Raw genomic sequence first — 18,415 nt, 5'->3', positions numbered from 1 at the left:
GATGTTCCCCTTTTGGCTGCAGGGTTCATGCATTTGCATTTCTGCTTCCTCCTCCCTACCGTTTTTAATGTGTTGCCCCTCCGGCCGATGTACCCCTGTGCTTTGCGTACACTAGCCACAGCATGAGGCTGGCTGCCACTAGCCACTAGGGTTGGGATTCTGGCCCATCTCAGTGCACAGAGGCTCGGGGGAGAGCAACGTAGGTAATGGAAGGGAAAGAATGCACATTTGGAGGTTAGCGGGCTGTGACTTCCCCCCCATGTCGAGCGCTGTGCGAGTGATTGCCACGGATTGCCAGACAATTGGCAAATCTGGCATCAGTGAATCAAGTGTTTCACGGTGTAGCCTTCACCTGCTGCGTATCGGGATTATTCCCTTGAGGCTGTTAACCGAAGTGATGTGTCCAGAGCTCTGGCCTTTGTCTTTTTTGGAGGTTCTGTCATCCTCCAACCATGTTTTTTCTCCCATTCAAATACGAATGGGATGATCAGACCCATCCTTGACCCTTCCAAAGCTTAGAGGTTGATAACTTATCGCTTTAGTGTGATTAGCTTATAAGTTCCTGATCTCTCTCCTGCTGATAAGATGTGAGCATTGTGGGCTAGTCCATGGGCCTTAGCTGTGTCTGAAGGACGTTTAACAAAGCTGGGCAGATCCTGGTGAGAGATCAGGTCCAGCGGCTGCACTTAATCATTGCACTTGGATCCAGAGGTAGGATGAAGCAAGGAAGACCATTGTTCTGCCATACATCTAAGATGGAGGGGCAGTGTATGGGGGACCCTCACCCCTGGAGCGTCCCTGGCGGCCTGGTGCAGCATTGCATTTGTGTGTCTGCCTCAGTTTCCCCTAATGGGCTTCAGTGAGGCCAATGAGGCTCATGTATGTTGAACGGTGCCCCGTCAAGGGTCTAGTTTATTTAACTCGAAGGTGGCACGTTATACAAATAGGCCCCCACCTCAGCATTTCTAGCTGAAGGGGAGAAGGGCTGAGTTAATCATGGTCCATCAACCCCACTTATGTCCAGCTCCCTTACCAGCAAGGTCCTCTTGGTCTCAGAGCTTCTTCTGGAGCCAGGGCCTCTTGTCATCAGCTGGGGAAGGGCTTCTCCTCTTGGGTCGGGGTCCCCACAGAGATCAAACTGTGACAACCCTTCCTTGGAACAGCCTGTAATCCCTCCGATCTAGGACTTCTGCTGCGCACGGTGAAGTGCTTCCGTGGGGCCAAGTTCTGCCGAGATGTAGCACTTCCCTTTCGGAGCCTCTTCCACCCAGCATCAGGATTCCTTTCTTGGTGAGCCTCCTCCCCAGGCTCCCCGGAGAAGCCCTCCCCTTGGGAGCTTCCCTTCTGTGCTGTTCCTCTCCCCAGGAGTCCCTGGTCTCTAGCTCACCCCAACTGGGAGAAGCTGCCTTTTATCAGGCCCAGGTGCTTTCCTGCCTAATTAATTGCCTCCCAGTTACTCAGTGAGTTAATTAGTCCCAGATGAACCTGAATGGCCACCTTGCCCCTGTGGAACTTGTCAGAGGTAAGCTGAGCCCCTGTCCCTTACTCCAGTCATCAACATGCAGCGGGGCTGGTTCCCCACCAACTTGCCCCTTGTGTTTCAGGCCTGGATCAAAGAGAATGTAAAATGCTGCTAAACCCAAATTCTCCACTGACTCACTTTGTACTGGTGTAAATGATGGCACAAGGTGCAGGACCGCGGTGAACAGGCCCAGTGACTCCTGGGCTAACGGTGAGATTGTCCCAAGAAAGTTGGGACGTCTGCCTAATTGACAGAGGCATGCTGCCTAGTACTGGAGGGGGCTGGTATGTAGGAGAGAAGGAACTTTTCACCTTGAGTAACTCTGCTTAGCACAGGCTTTCCTCTGAAGCACCGTAGACCCAAATTCAACTGGAGAAGGTCAGCAAAGGATCCCAGGTTCCAGCGCCATGCAGGGACGCACAGTATTAGCCCTGCTGCGTTTGAGGTCTAGTCTTGTAAAGAAGCTATGTCCATGGAAATGGAAAGGCTGATGTGTGTGTTTCTTCTGTTGCAGATGGACCTCCCATTCCTGGAAAGGTAAATGCCTCTCTCACTTTGGGCATGGGGGGTGGAAGGCTATTTCCTTACACTTTCAGTGCACGTGGGTGTTGGCAGCTGTGTGGGAGCATGAGCCGTCCTGTGCACACCTTGCTTGTCAGAGAAGATTCTGCTCGTGCTTACGCATGTCCTAAACCAGCATCTCTGATGTAGAATCGCCGGGCTCAGGAGGTTAGTATTGGAGCCTCTAGCTCACCAGACACAATCCAGCCCTGGTCAGTAGCGACCAGAAGTTGCGCCATCTGATGGCTGTTTGTTTGGTCTGTGTGAACTAAGTTTGGTCTTGATCCAGTTCCTAGGGGACAGCTGCCCACATCTCAAAAGCTGTCCCCACAGTTGATGCTAATCGCACCTGCAATGTCGACAGTCTCATCAGAGAAGCCAAGGACTGTGTGGGCCATTGGTAAGGCCCTTCGTTTTCAGTTTTTATTTTATTTAATTTTTTCCAAGAATTTGTCAGTGTTTATAACCACAGCAACAAAAACAGGTGAAAATCAGTGCAAAAAACTATTAATTTTTCTGGGTAAATATCGGGGTTTATTTTGGTGGACGGAAGGATGGGGAAAAAGTATTCAGTAGCTGAATGCTTTGATGAGTGGAATTCAATGAGGTTTGCTGCAGAACTAAAATAGAACTCAAAACACAATGCCACTTTGGAGTTTAAGAAAACAATAGATCTGTAATCCCCAAATAAAACTTTTCCTTTGAATGAACAGTTTGCTGTTGTAGACTTAGAACTATTAGCCTATAAATATTTACATTTAATAATTGGGACACACCATTTGCAGCACATACACTCAACTTCATCCTTTTCTCCTGTTTTTTTTGTTTTGTTTTGTTTTAAACTTTTGAATACTTCCTTGTGTTCTGAAACGTAGTCTGAGACAGATTTTGGTTTTCTTCCCATTTTAGTGTGTCAAATCTTTAAACCATTATCTGCTAACAGCTTGAAATGTGTACATGGTGGGCATGAGATTCATCAGTACATTCAGATGTGCACACACTTCAGAGCTTGCGTGCCTGCCTGTTTGTTTATTGTGTGTATCTTCTAGACTAATACATAGCCTTACTTCAACAGGCAGCTTTGCATATACACACAGACTAATGTATTACTGTAATACATATAGCTCATGTGATGTATTGTATTTTCCTAATAAAACATGTTATTTTATTTATATTTGAATGATACAAAATTAGGGTGAAAATCAGAAAAAAATGAATAATACTTTTTGTAAACTCAGGAATTTTTTGGTAAAAAACGGTTTAAACTGAAAACGAAGGGGCTTAGCCATTGGTAAATAACACCCCTCTGACCCCTAGAGGTCATCCCAGCCAGATGGTGCTGGAGGTACATTGGCAAACCATGCCCTCACTCGCCCATGTGCATCTGTGATATGGCTAATCAGAAGTTCAATGCAATTGTGGAAGCTGGAGATGGAAAAACCTACCAGCTCAGCTAATCACTGTCCTAGAAGACAGTGCAGGATTTCTAGTGTCTTGTCTAGCCTAGTTCTGCAAGTCCTATGCACTGTCCTGATGCCTCTAGTATGTTTCACTCAGAGGACGTTCTTGATAGTCAGCCAACGTTTTTCTTGACTTCATCACATCACCCCTCCTTCTACCCCCCGCCTTGCTAATAGTTCCTCTCCCTCCTTGATGTTTATATCCTTCATCTGTTTGTAGGCTGTTACCACGCCTTGTCCTTAGTTATCCCTTAGCTGTGCTCTTTTAATCTTTTCTTACAAGTCAAGCCCGCTAGCTCCCCGATTAATTTTGCTGCTCTTCTCTGGCCTGCCTCTCTCTTGGTGCTGTATTGCTTGTAACATGGTGCTCCAGGCAAATGCAGTGTCCAGGAGCAGGTGGCTGAGGCTGGTGAGAGGAGCACTTCTCTCTTTGCTCCCTGACATGATTCTTTTGTGTGTGCACCACCAAAAGTGTCTCTCTCTTTCTTTGGTGCTGGGGTGGCAGTGGGGGTTGCTGTGTTGCTCTCTGAGGGATGTTGTGTGTTACTTGCATGTGCCATCCTGATCTGTAATAGCTTCACATCTCCGATGGATCCCAGAGACCATTCAGCGAAGCGATGAGATCACTGATTGTAGATTCTCTCTGTGTCCTTCCCCCAGGTGTGCAGAGAGACTTGAGCACTCCAAGGTGTCCCTGCTGGAGTTCCAGAAGTTCTTGCTGGAGTATCAGATGGTGAGCTCCCCAAAGGGCAAGCGAGAGTGGAGGAAGGGGACTCCGCTATCCTCTGATACGGGCCATCTGTAGGGAGCTAGTGTCCAAAGGGTGACTCTGATCTGGCGGTGCTGGGTGCTTGGGTAACGGCATGCTCTGCCCGGGAGGCAGTCCTGGGAGCACAACACTTCCTGTCAGGAACAGCGGGCTGGTTAAGGAAGAGCACTGACCATCTTAAGAAGGCATCTCATCTGGCCATCCGGGTCTGGGAGCAGGGGAAAGTAGTGTGGGGAGATCCTAGTCAAATACTTGGGGCGCATGGAGGTTCCATGAAGGAGATGGGGGGATAGCTCAGTGGTTTGAGCATTGGCCTACTAAACCCGGGATTGTGAGTTCAATCCTTGAGGGGGCCATTTAGGGATCTGGGGCAAAAATCTGTCTGGGGATTGGTCCTGCTTTGAGCAGGGGGTTGGACTAGATGACTTCCTGAGGTCCCTTCCAACCCTGATATTCTATGAAGAGGGTTTGGTCTAGGCTTTTAGATCAGTCAAAAGGGTTAAGGTAGCAGAAGCGCTGCTTGTCTCTGCCTGTCCGCTCAGGAGAGTGGTTGTGACTGCCAGCAGAGTCTGACAGGCAATTGATTGATTTTATCGCTGACTTTTCTTTTGAAAGTGCATCTTCTAAAGCAGTAAGCTAACACATGTGCTGTGTATTTTGCAGACTGTGCAACCTCTCTCTATCTAGGTTCATAAATGGCACCCACCACTGTACTATTGCCCTCATTAATGCAATCGTGCAAATTAAACTTCATGCTCAGGGGCCCTGTGAGTTAGAGCATGCACTGGAGAACCTAGCTGACTGCAGTAACCATGTGCCCTCATTGTTGATACGGGTTGTAACTACAGTGAGAATACTTAATATTTCATAGCATGGAGCTCCCACCTTGCAGTGACCCCGCGTGTGCCTCTCTGGTTGCCACTTTGCAGCCAGCAGTTAACTAACCTGATCTCCCTGGCTGACCTAATGAAAGATGCTGATGTGCCAGGAGAGAAATTGACAAAAAGGAACCAGGTTGGCTTCTGTTGCCTTAGACCCAGGGTGTGGAGGGAGGTGTATCTGGGTGAGGAGTATTTTTCGGTAGTAGAGGACAGCATGAGCAGAGAGAAATATATCTGAAATCCTAAAGATCATAAGATCTAATTAACAACGGGGAGGGTTTCTTTGGTTGAGTTCACTGTTGGCTTACTGTTAGTTTACTTGATTCGTGTTAACAATTAAATTCCCAGTCCTGGATCCTTTTCCCTTGAGACCCCTTTTTAATTTAAATCAGCAAATTAAATGAACTCAATGTGGTTTTTAAATGGAAGCTTCTGAAAATGTTCATTTCACACAAAGCAAAACTCTTTCTTTCCCCTCTCTACTTTTGCAGGAACTCTGGGCTACAGACATCCTCCAGGTTCAGGAGTTCATGTTTAACTTTCTGAGAGACCCCCTGAGAGAGATTGAAGAGCCTTATTTCTCTCTGGATGAGGTGAGGCTCTGAGCAAGCTATTGGTATAAAAAATGGGGTTGAGGGAGGACTCAGAATAGTCAGTTGATCTAGTGTTCTTTATAGGAAGTGTGCCCTTACCTCTGCCATGTGTAATGCTGCTTGAAGGGTCCAAGTCTCTCTTGCATAGCATTGCTGCATGTGATCATCCCGATGAATAGCTAGCACTCGATTGTTACCGCACGAGAGAATTTAAATGTCCCAATTCCCTGTGATTGGGACCAAACATTGGACATTTGAGCTCCCCACCAGAATGCTCCATGGGGCTCTGTCTGGTTGTGCTGATCTTGCAAGGTTAGGAAGACCCCTTGGGGTAGAGAATTATTTGTTTAATTGAATTATTTGGTGATTATTAATAATAAACTTGCCACGTAATATAGTCTATTAGTTGACAGAGATTAAATAAGGGTTCATGTCCCTGGCTGTGTGTAAATATCTTTAAAGTCCCGCAGCATTGAGACCTTAAACAACCAGCTCCCATCCCCGTTTGCCCGTTGACTTCACTGGGGTTGGAGCCAGGCCCTTTATCAGTTTGCTGTCACTGGAGTCAATGGGCAGACTGCCATTGGCTTCACTGGGGCCAGGTACAGCCCGCACTGCATTAGGAACTGTCCTGGCCCTTGTGACTGCGTGTAGTGAGGATGATCTGGTTTGCATCTGCCTCTGCGTCAATTACAACCCACGAAGTAAAGCCCTTAATTGTCCTTGACGCCTTTTCATTTCTTCTTGGGCAGATACTTGCCTTCCTCTTCTCCAAAGAGAACAGCATCTGGAACTCGCAGCTGGACGCGGTGTGCGCGGAGAACATGAACAATCCCCTCTCCCATTACTGGATCTCCTCCTCGCATAACACGTAAGGACAGAGGAGAGGTGTCTCTCCCCAGCCCTCATGCATCCGTCCTCGTAGGCCTCCTGCGCCATTACGCAGTACTGAAATTCTCCCTTTTGTGCCAACTCCAGTGGCACGATGATTTCCCAGGTCCAGGTTTCCCCAGGTTTCAGTCTGTGGCCCTGTTCATCAGAGACACCTCCCCAGTACTCCAGGCCTCCCCACTGCTGGCTTCTGGCAGTGTTTCATTCTGTGCATGGTCAGGAGCACCTCTGTGCTGGCTACAGTCTGAGAGCCTGGGCTGTCGTCCTATTGCTTTATTTACCATCAGCATTATCGACCTCCCCTGCCTCTCCAGAGAGTCATAAGAAAAAGCCTGGAAGGGTGAGATCGACTGCTTGAATTGCTGCTGTGTGGAAAACCCTCTTAGAACCATGGAAATGGAACGTCCTCCAGCTGGCAAATGCTGATGGCGCTTTGTGCGTCTCACGGAGCGGACGGCAGCTTGGGTTTGCTTCCCTGTCTATCCACAGTCACAGGTGCCATCAGCAGGAAAGGGCACAGCTCTGCAGATTGAGTTTGCAACCCAGCAGGGCTGAGGGTGGGTCGATCTGAACCATTCCTGTGGGTAGCACGAGAGACAGGATGGGTAGAAGAGGAGGACAGTGTGTCTGTCATATTCTAGCAGCACGAAGCCAGGTTGTGGCTTGCACCAGTCCTTGCTCCTGTGATGTCCCGTGCAGAGCTCTCCGTGTTCCCTTCCGCAGCGAATTACTTTTTTTTGATGGCGTGTTTCTTTTGTGTGGAAGGTACCTGACGGGGGATCAGTTCTCCAGCGAGTCCTCCTTGGAAGCCTACGCGCGCTGTCTGCGCATGGGATGCCGCTGCATTGAGTGTGAGTACCTAGCAGGGGCTGGCTCCTTTTCTTCAGCGATGGCCGTGAATTTTGTGCTGCCCTCATCTGAGGCTCTTGGTTCCTTTTGTTGAGTGGGGCCTGCTGTGTGGTGAGCGAGTCAGCGCCTTTAGAAAGAGTGTGCCCTGGAGGCCCGTGGGCCATTTTGGGCAGGCACGGCCCCATCTTTCCATCCTGCACCGTGCCGTGCCTGGCCTGCGGGTCATAGCCCACCCCTCTCTTTCCTGGGACCAAATAGCAATGGTGGCGATAGAACTACCACCCACTTGAACCTCGTCCTAATGCCACAACACCACAGCCTGACACTCTGGGGCAGATTTTTAAAGGCACGTAGGTTCCTAACTCCCTTTGGCAACCAGTGGGAGTTAGGCACTTCCCTCATTTTACCAGTCTGGCCTGTCATCTCTTCACATGCTTATGCTGCATTCCAGGAGGCAGCCTGCTGCAGTGGTTAGAGCAGGGGAGTGGGAACCTGAAGGCAGTGTTCATTTAAAAAAATCCAATTGTATTTCCACAACAAATGTTAATGAAGCTGTTTCTTTTGGAATTTTTCACAGAAAATTTCGCCTTTTTTTATTGAAATTTTTTTTCTAAATGAAACCGTTTTCAGTGAGGATCCTGTTTGTCAGCAAATCGAACATTTAGTGAAAATTACACTGTTTTTGTGGAATATATTTTGATTTCAACCAAACCATTTTTTAACTCAAAGATCTTCAGTCAAAAAATTTCAACCAGCTCCGTCAGGTGACCTGAAGTCTAATCTCCCTCTGACACTGACTGGCTGTGTGAGTCACATCATGGTTCCATGCCTCAGTTTCCCCATCTGTAAGATGAAGAGATTCACTTTCTTGGTTGTTATGATATTCAGTCCATGGAATTAGATAGAAGGTGCCACTGAAGTGCTGTTAGCACTGTTATTGTCCTGTTATGCTGCATTTTGACACTCTTGCAATGCCCAGCATAATGCCATGGTTGCATGCGCCCTCGCACTGAAAGGGTTCAGGAGATTTTGTTTGTTGGACCATCTGGTACTTGTCAAAGTCATTGTTTTCTCAGAAAGATCCTTGATTTTCACCTCTCTCCTTTTCCCATCCAATATGGATTCCAGAGCTAGCTCGGTTTGACCCATTTTGCGCTGACGTCCTGTTTGCATCACTGGGTTTGATTAAGTTTCCCATTGGGTTCTGTTTCAGTGGATTGCTGGGATGGCCCTGATGGGATGCCCGTGATTTACCATGGACACACGTTAACCACCAAAATCAAATTCTCTGACGTCTTGATGACCATCAAGGAACATGCCTTCATGACTTCTGAGTAAGTAGAACAGGTGTGCAAAAGGCAGAATCCTCCTGGGTCTGATTCTAATTCAGCTAGAGTGAAACTCATGTTTGTGCAAAGGACACACCCGAAGCCTCCATGCAGGGTTTAAGTGGGCGTGAAGTGGCACATGCAGGCCTTTTGCTTGCCCCCAGCCCCGCACCTCCCCTCAGTGTTTAATTTGTTAGGTACAGGGGCTCAAGCAATTTTTTTTACTTTCATAACTGATGTGCCAAGCCCAGAGGTGCCGGGGCTATGAACTGCCAGGCCCAAAGGTGCCGGGGCTATGAACTGCCAAGCCGTGGCACAAATTAAGCACTGTTGCCCCCTCTGCACGGGGGTGATTTCACCAGTAAAGAATGTCCTCATTTGGTTAAGGTCTTGGGAGTTCTGTCCCTGGCTCTCCCATGGGCTCACTTCGTGATGCTGAGCGTGGTATTTATGCCTGAATTTTCAAATGTCCATTAATTTTGGGTGCCCAACTGGAGACACTTTCGGTCCAGATACTCAGAGGAGCTGTGAGCCCCCAGCTCTGACTGAAGTCCATAGGATTTGTAAGTGCTTGGCAAACTCTAAATCTGGTGGTGCAGGGGTGGGGGAGTATCAGCTGGGCACCCAGAATTAGTAACACTTCTGAAAATGTAGGGTCTAACTTCTCTCTAGGTTTGAACTTGGTGACTCTACTTGATAAATCTGACTTGTGTCCTTGCTGCTAAACAGGGCTCCTAGAAATCCATTTGCCATGGAAAAGCACAGAATTTGCGTTTTTACAGGGACTCTTCAGTTTTTACATTTTGTGAAAAAGTAAAACCATATGTTAACTAGTAACTAAATGTTACTGAGAGTACCAGTGTCACTTATTCAATGTGCACGACCTCCCCTGTTGTGGTTGCTTTTTCAATGTGCTTTAAATTTACATAGCCAAACCTACTCCAATAAACTGCTCCATGCATATAGAGGCTACTCAATGGTGCATAAGGGTTCATGTTTTAATGCATCTCAAATTTCACTTGGCCTCCAGACATGAGTAATTAAAGTTAAGAAAAGAAGCCGAAAACTTTAAAAGTTCCCCCTAAAGACCGTGTCACTGAGTTTGGCAAGGACAACTTTCATGTTGATGGTAATGTGCTGGTCTGCATTGTAAGCAGCAAGGCTGTAGATCACATTAGAAGGCAGACCGTTGTAGAACACCTGGAAAGCACTAAACATAAACTGAATGAAAAGAAACGAAAACAAGATGCTGAAAGAGCAGTGCCCCCGATAACAGTAAAGAAACAATGCACCGTCTCTGGATCATTCTATTAATTGTATTTTATTACAATGATTGATGGCACTGGTAGGCTTTGAACGTGCTTAAAAGTTGTAAACATATCAATAAAATGTTGTGTTCAATTGATACCTATGTGTATTGTGGCTAAGGAAACTAAAGTTTAGTGTTGTATTTTAATCGTGGGAAAATGCGGGTTTTTATGGTTTTTCATTGGAGAATTTTTTTTTTTTTTTAATCACTGAACACTAGGATCCCTGCTGGCGAATGTGTCTAACTAAATTACTAAATGTAATTTCTCTGGTAGCCTGGGATTTTCTGGGACAAGTGATGCTTATAGCCTTAGTTAGTGTCCTTTGATATTGCAGCCAAGGGCTTATTTTCCTCTTTGTACTCATGTACAACTTTGGTCCATGATGGTTTTTATGTGACCCTTATGCACACATGGACGGTACACAGATGATCAGATACTGAAGTTCTTGCTAAACTGGTCCAGCAACGAGGGGACAACCTCTGACCATGGGCTCCTGCCCTACCAATGGCACAGATGTGATTGTTTCTCCACTAGAGGGCCATGATCAGCAGGAGGCACCAAAGTGCCTGTTTTGTGTTGTGTATTATAAGTACATATGCCATATTTGTAGTCTGTTTGGTTCCTACATGGAAGTCCTTGTCCTTCTCTGAGTTGGTGGGGAGGCAAATTTTTGTTAGGTTAAATTAAACTGGGAAGCACCCTGCAGTTTTTTGATAGGTGTCTCTGATCCCCCTCTCAGCCCAGTCCTGAATTGGAATGTACAGATGGACTCTACTGAGCCATTGGGCAGAAACTTGTGTTCATCTTGGTGGGGAAGAGAGTGAAATCTAGAATGTCCAGGGGATGCAAAGAAGCTGAAACCAGACTCTGTGGAGAGTAACTTGTAGAGTTGTCTAGTCGGCAACTGGTAAATTCCTGCAAGTTGGTGCTAGTAGTTAATTCATGCAGTTACAGAAATGTTGACCTTCCCCCAATCACCACTCTGTTATTTAACCCCTTTATTCCCTCCTGCTTCTTCACCTACCAGATATCCTGTCATCCTGTCCATTGAAGATCATTGCAGTATTGCTCAGCAGAGGAACATGGCTCAGAATTTTAAGAAGGTTTTTGGGGACATGCTTTTGACCAAGCCGGTGGATATATCTGCTGACGGGCTCCCCTCCCCGAACCAGCTGAAGAGGAAGATTCTCATTAAGGTAAAATTTCCTTTGTAGCTGGTGTCTCTACTGCAAAGGAAAGTAGGGAGTGGAGTTGGGATGAAAGGAATGTTCACCTAGGCATTGGAAGGGCTCATCAGTGATTTGAACCTTAAAGGGACAGTGCATGTTGATTTTATTTGGGCCCATTTCCCAAGAAGGTTGAATTAGGTTGGTTTTTCCTAGAGGAGCCGGAGAAGATCCGATCTGGATCCAGATACTAATTTCCCCAAAGTTCAGGGTGCTTTGGATTCAGGATCCATCTTTAGGCTTTTTCCCCCCTTGTCGCCAGTGATCTGGTATTTGTACTCTGGGTCTCCTTGATCTGCTTCACTGTCTACTCCAGCACCGTCTGGTTACCATGGCACCTTGCACTGGCAGAGAATACTTTCTACTCTGCTGGAAATGCAGGATGCTCTAAGGTTGGGAGGGGGCATGGAGCTGAAAACTAAACAGAACTGGGGAGAGCCTCTAACTCCTCTGTCTTATTGCCCCCTGGTGGCCACCTGGGAAATGTATAGATAGTTGTTTTTAAATATCCTGTGCTCTGAAATTCAAGCAACCCGCAGACAGAATCTCCTTCGATTAGTTTTTTGGAGTCATTTCTTTAGAACCACATTGGTTTAATTCTAACCCACTGGCGAGTGTGTGTTACGGATCTCCTGCAGCGCTAAGCCACAGAGGAATCTACGGAGCTTTAGAACCAGCTGTGGCCAGCTCATGTTTTAATGGCTGGAGGGTCCCTGGTTCAATCCCTGGCATGTTGGCCAAGATGGTACTGTCACATAATCTCGATTATAAATTCTAAAGGATTCTTCCAAGAGCCACCATGCATCTGGTAGGGACATAGATTGGAAGCACTTAAGGACAAGACCTGGTTTTGCTATGTGTTTGTGGAGCCCCCTAGCACAGTGGAGTACTGGTCTATGACTGAATCTCCTAGCTACCACCGCAGTACAAAGTGCACAGTGGGGTTTTTGGCATCACTGAATTTTTTGACCCTTCTCTGCAGCGTGGAGGGGGATCTTTTATCCATAATTATGATCTAGGGGGTACCCCTTGCAATAGAGCTGAAGAACATTAAGGTTGCTCAGATCGGGGCATAACAGGTGAATATGGTCTCTTCTGGGACCGCTGCTTCCTTTAGGGTATTTGATCCGAGTGTCTCATTCTGCAGCACAAGAAGCTGGCTGAGGGCAGTGCTTATGAAGAGTTGCCGACGTCTGTAATGTATTCGGAGAATGATATCAGCAACTCCATAAAGAACGGGATCCTCTACCTGGAAGATCCCATCAATCACGTATGTTTCTTTCTGCGGCTGCCACCTCATCCACTTCCTTCAGGTTACCTAGAGATCGTTTCCTGGGGATTATTAAGCCAATTTGATCTTGTAAACTAACAATAACGCTGCTGGGAAAATCATTAGCATGTGCATGGTAGAGAGCCATCCTGCCTGGGAAGGGAGATAGTGTAAATTACTTAGGGGTTTTCTCACTCCTCTGATTATGTGACACCAAATGTGCCTTGTTTAATAGACCAGGTTCCATTATTGCAGTACGTTATAAATAAGTCCAGAGTTTACAGACTTGGGTACGTCTAAATCCATATTCAGGCACCTGACTAAACAGTCTGATTCTTATGGGTCTGAGCACTTCTGTTGTTTCAGTTTTACTGTGTGCTTTTGACGGTGTTTTCTCCAGTCAATTTCCCTTGTTTTTTTGCATGGATCTTTCTCACGCATGTTTTGAAAAGGAGGGAGGTGCCAGGGTGAAACAACAGAAATTGCCTGGGTGACTCCGGGTCTAGTGTGGAACCTGAATCTATTCTGAACTTTTATTTTTTTAACTAGATTTCCCGTTGACAGTATCCCGTTAAAGTGTGCTGAGAGTTCTCAGTTTGATCCCGCATGAGCATCAGTTTGCATCACCAAGCTACCCCACGCTTTGATGCTATTGAAAGTCTCTGCTCAAGAGTATCTCTTGAGTTCAATTAGCAGGGTGTAGTTGAGCTGGTGGTGTCTTTTTATCAGTGCCATTGAGCCTTAAAATTCACCAATCAGCTTCCCTTGCTACCCCCCAGCCCCACCACCACAGGGCTGAAAATCCATCCAAAGGTGGTATAAGGTTTGCTGGGTGCTGTTTGGATGAATTCCCTGTACAGATCTTTCTGTCTTTCCCTACAGGAATGGAATCCGCACTACTTTGTCCTGACCAGCAGCAAGATCTATTACTCTGAGGAGACGACCGGCCACCAGGGAAACGAGGATGAAGAGGAACCAAAGGAGGTGAGGGCGATGCTTTCAAAGAGGGGGTGCCTATGCCCCTTGAAAATCTCCATTTCATGGACTGCCCGGAAGTGGTGAAATTAGCCCAATACCGTGACTTTTCTGACCGCAGGGAAGTGGAAGCGGGCAGCCACACACGCCGGCCTCGTGCTCGGCGCAGCTCACAGCGCATGGCAGCGTCACGTCGGAGTAGCTGTGCGAGGGAGGACTCAGCGGTTGGTTTTACAAGAGGCACAGTTGCCAGTGCTACCGCTGCTTGGCGCACGAGCAGCCATGGCCTCGGCAGGCCTCGGCACATGCCGATCTAATAGTCTGTGTTCCACGCCGCAGCAGTGCGGGCTACTGTGCCTCAGCTAAAACCCAGCCACGGAGCCCCCCCACGCCGAAACTGCTGCTCCGACGTGGCCCTGCCGTGTGCTCTGAGCAACCCTAAGCAAGAGATCGGTGTGTGCAGATGCCCGCTTCCACCTCCTCGCTGTGTGAAAAATCGCAGCAGTGCAGGGGCGACTCAGGGGCCGGGCAAGTTCTGTGAAATTGACTACTTTACCCATGGTGCTGCCAGGAATTACATCCCCCCTCTCCTCCCTCCCCCCCCCCCCCCCCCCCCCAAAAAAAAAATTCCTTGATTTTTTTCTCAGGGCCTTGCCAATGCTATGTGGCCTGATTGTCTGAGCAGCTGTTCTGAGCTTTGATTTCAGTAGGAGCTGCAGGTGCTCAGCACGTCTGAAAATCAGGCTATTGCTTTACCCCTCTGTGCCTCAATTTCCCTATCTGTACAATGGGGTTAATGACTTTTATGCCACCCTGGGGATGGTCTGGGCCCTGGAACATTCTATGCTGAACAGTAATGGATGTAAATTACTGGAGTCCCAAGGGATTTTATTTTAGTGGGAAGGGGAAGGGAATTCAAACACTCATGGTCCAGAGCTGGAGGCCCTCTGCCTCTGAGAACAGCAGGCCCCTTCCACAGGGAGCTCAGCTGAAGTGCTGGTGCTCAGTGAAGTGGGAGATGTATCTCTGCCCCCTGCCAGGTGAGCAACAGCACTGAACTTCACTCGACTGAGAAGTGGTTTCATGGCAAGCTGGGGGCCGGGCGTGATGGGCGCCACATAGCAGAGAGGCTGCTGATGGAGTACTGCATAGAGACGGGCGCCCCTGATGGGTCTTTCCTAGTACGAGAGAGTGAAACCTTCGTGGGAGACTACACCCTCTCTTTCTGGTAAGGATCTGCAACCCCTTTCACCAGCTCTGAAATAGCCTTAATCCATTAACTCCTTATCAATATCTCTAACTTCTGTGCCAAGATTCCTGGGTTCAATTCCTCCTCTGCCACTGATGTGCAGTGTAACCTGAAGCAAGTTACTTGACTTCTCAGGGCCTCAGTTTCTCTACCTGGGATGCAAAAACGGGAATCCTGAGTAGAACTCGAGGTTATTTAACTCTGTATTTGGCACTGGTGCGACTCCTTCTGGAATACTGTGTCCATTCTGGTGTCCACAATTCAAGAAGGATGTTGATAAATTGGAGAGGGTTCAGAGAAGAGCCCTGAGAATTATTAGAGGATTCGAAAACATGCCTTATAGTGAGCGACTCCAGGAGCTCAGTCTGTTTAGCTTAACAAGGAAGGTTAAGGGGTGACTTGATCACAGTCTTGAAGTTCCTACTTGGGAGCAAGCATTTAATAATGGGCTCTCCTGTCTAGCAGAGAAAGGTCTAACATGATCCAATATCTGGAAGTTGAAGCGAGACAAATTCAGACTGGAAATAAGCCGTACGTTTTTAACAGTGAGAGTAACTAACCACTGGAACAATTCACTAAGTGTGGTGGTAGATTCTCCATCACTGTCAATTTTTAAATCAAACTGGATGTTTTTCTAAAAGATCTGCACTAGGAATTATGGCAAGGCAGATCGCTGGCCTGTGTGATACATAAATTACAATATGAGTAACATGCCCCAGAAGATGATCCTTCCTAACTCAGGTAGTTCGCCATCGGCTTTTGTCTTTAAGCATGTTGGGTTTCCTCTGCCATGTGCTGCTGCAGACCTCTCTAGTGTGAGTGTACATTGATCACACCTTTGTCCTGTTCAATGTAATCCCCGAGCTGACGGGGGCCACGCATCCTAGATGTCTTTACTCCTGGTGTCCAGTTTAGCTGGGCCATGGCCTTACAGAAATGACCAGCTAGTGATTGGCTTGAGCCAGTCACATGATGGCATCTTGCCCAATCAGTTTGCATTAGGGAATGGCTCTCTCCCCGCCTGCCCAGAGTCCTCACTCTGGTTGGATGCTGGGGCAGGCAGTCAAGGGCAAGCGTCTCTCTCTCTCTCCTTGTTCTGATCCAGGCGCAATGGGAAGGTGCAGCATTGCCGCATCCATTCCCGGCAGGACGCCGGCAGCCCCAAGTTCTTCCTGACCGACAACCTGGTGTTCGACAGCCTCTACGACCTCATCACCCATTACCAGCAGGTGCCTCTGAGGTGCAACGAGTTCGAGATGAAGCTGACTGAGCCTGTGCCACAGACCAACGCCCACGAGAGCAAAGAGTAAGCGTGGGCGGGGCGGGGGAGAGGGGAGGGAGTTCCTAACCACGTGGCTGCCCGGTGATCCCCTAGCGTGCGCCACTCTCAACTTCACTGTGGTCCTGCTGTGCCACTCCTGGTGCTGGAGTGTGAGGCAATGCTCTGCGTGGTATCCGCAGCCTGCTGTCCTGCCCTTCCAACCCTGAGCCATGTGGCATTTGGGGGGAGAGGGCAGGGACAATGCCTCCCCCTTGCCATGGTTACTGGACCGATGTGTCCTACGTCTGCGCTCCTTTCATCCCCGGCCTGTCTCTGCCGAGGGGGTGAGATGGCCCTTATTCATTCCAGATACTGTCCCTTTCTCCGCCTCCTGTCTGAGTCACGCGCTCCCCCGTGAGCAGAGAAACCGCCACCAGTGGATTTGGTTACATTGCGTCATGAGAGGGACCTCGCCCTGGATTGGTTCTGGGGTTCGGCTGGATGTGTCTGGGACACGAGCACTCACGTCATGATGTCTTTACCCAAAGGTGGTACCACGCCAACCTCACCCGGGCCCAGGCCGAGCACATGCTGATGAGGGTGTCGCGGGACGGAGCCTTCCTAGTGCGCAAGAGGAGTGAGCCCAACTCCTATGCGATCTCGTTCCGGTAAGCCCCCGGGCTGGAAAGCGCTCATGCAACCGTCCATCCGTCCCATGGGGAAGGTTTTGTTTATGCCCTGGTCTTCAGCACTCGGGGGGTTGTGTTGCTTTGGGTTTGGCTTGGGAATCTCCACCTTGAGCCACCGTTTGTGCTCTCATGCGCCTTCGCTGTTCCTCTGCATGGCCCCTGCCTTGCGCCCCTCCCTCGGTGTGTACCCGGGTGTGGGGGAAGTCCTCGCTGCTCGTGCTTAGCACACTATAAACCCCTTTAAATTGCCAGCGACTTTGCATTAAAGGAGCAGTTTGTCTGGTCAGGGAGGCATCCCTGCCGAAAGTTGAGCCCACGCAGATCCTCCGAGATATTCGAAAACATGCCTTATAGTGAGCCAGTCCAGGAGCTCAGTCTGTTTAGCTTAACAAGGAAGGTTAAGGGGTGACTTGATCACAGTCTTGAAGTTCCTACTTGGGGAGCAAGCATTTAATGATGGGCTCTCCAGTCTAGCACAGGAAGGTCTAACATGATCCAATATCTGGAAGTTGAAGCGAGACAAATTCAGACTGGAAATAAGGCTACTTCCCATTGATTTCAGTGGGAGACAGGTGCCTAACTGCCTTTTGAGGATCTGCACCTTAGTCTCCCTGCATTGCTGTGATGAAGCGCTGTATTTGGTTCTGGGGCCCTTCAGGGCCCCTGTGTCTCTAATGGCTGTGCTGGTTCAGACAGACAGTTGGGCCACTGGATTCTGCAGCACCAAGCAGGGGAGGTTCAGATCCCTCCCCCTCTGTCCCAATAGCCATTCCTGCTCAGCCCTGACCTTGCAGGGAAGCAGAGCATGCCTGCTGGTGCAGCATTTAGACTCGGGTGGCTCACGAAGCTGCCCTGCTCTGGGGATGTTCACCCCAGTTGCCTGCCACGTCGGGGGGGGTTCCCCAGCTCTTTTCCCTGTGTTGTCTCATTAACGGGTGCGGCCTTCGGGATCTGTGGGATTGTGCTTTAACTATTGGAGGTTTCATAGTGACTCGGCTTCCTTGCAAGCTTTAGACACATCCCTGAGTTTGTGTCGCCCTCTTCTGAGCTGTGGTGGTGCCGCATGCGCCATCCTAGTGCTTCGCTCAGATCTCCCCTAGCTCAGGGTGTTGGGCTCTGGAGATGGGCATCTGGCTCCACAGCGACTCCTGTGTGATCTGGGGTGGGGGCACCTCTTCCCTCAATACTGATCGCCAGGTTCTAGTGTTCTCTGCTCAGCGGTGCTGCTGGGTAGTCAGGGTGTCCCCAGGCATGGAGGGAAGATGTCAGGGCTGGGCTGGGGCCTCATTCTCCCAAGTGGCTGCCTGGGGAGGGGGTTTCTCTGGCTGTTTGCCAAGCAGCATTTCTGCTCGTCTCGGCCTGGCAGGGCGGAAGGGAAGATCAAGCACTGCCGAGTCCTGCAGGAGGGCCAGACCGTGCTCCTGGGCAACTCCGAGTTCGACAGCCTGGTGGATCTGATCAGCTACTACGAGAAGCACCCGCTCTACCGCAAGATGAAGCTGAGGTACCCCATCAACGAGGAGACGCTGGAGAAGATTGGGACAGCGGTGAGCGCGAGGCAGGCCTGTTAACGGTTCAGGG

At 48.9% G+C, this 18,415-nt stretch overlaps 1 protein-coding gene across 4 annotated transcripts in view; it reads left to right on the top strand.

The window, feature by feature from the left end:
* Positions 1-18,415, top strand: part of PLCG1 (phospholipase C gamma 1) — a 101,371-nt gene that overhangs the window by 65,380 nt on the left and 17,576 nt on the right. For all 4 annotated transcript variants that reach the window (XM_054045965.1, XM_054045963.1, XM_054045964.1 and 1 more), the window contains exons 7-19: positions 2,037-2,059; positions 4,204-4,276; positions 5,685-5,786; positions 6,539-6,657; positions 7,443-7,528; positions 8,740-8,860; positions 11,192-11,360; positions 12,538-12,660; positions 13,543-13,644; positions 14,676-14,863; positions 15,990-16,190; positions 16,694-16,813; positions 18,201-18,381. In XM_054045965.1, coding sequence (XP_053901940.1) covers positions 2,037-2,059; positions 4,204-4,276; positions 5,685-5,786; positions 6,539-6,657; positions 7,443-7,528; positions 8,740-8,860; positions 11,192-11,360; positions 12,538-12,660; positions 13,543-13,644; positions 14,676-14,863; positions 15,990-16,190; positions 16,694-16,813; positions 18,201-18,381 — 1,608 coding nt within the window. The remainder of the gene's footprint in view (positions 1-2,036; positions 2,060-4,203; positions 4,277-5,684; positions 5,787-6,538; positions 6,658-7,442; positions 7,529-8,739; positions 8,861-11,191; positions 11,361-12,537; positions 12,661-13,542; positions 13,645-14,675; positions 14,864-15,989; positions 16,191-16,693; positions 16,814-18,200; positions 18,382-18,415) is intronic.

Source organism: Malaclemys terrapin, chromosome 12 (genome assembly GCF_027887155.1).
Source record: "Malaclemys terrapin pileata isolate rMalTer1 chromosome 12, rMalTer1.hap1, whole genome shotgun sequence".
Taxonomy (NCBI): domain Eukaryota; kingdom Metazoa; phylum Chordata; order Testudines; family Emydidae; genus Malaclemys; species Malaclemys terrapin.
The sequence above is the reverse complement of the archived record's forward strand: the minus strand, read 5'-3'. Positions and strand labels throughout refer to the sequence as shown.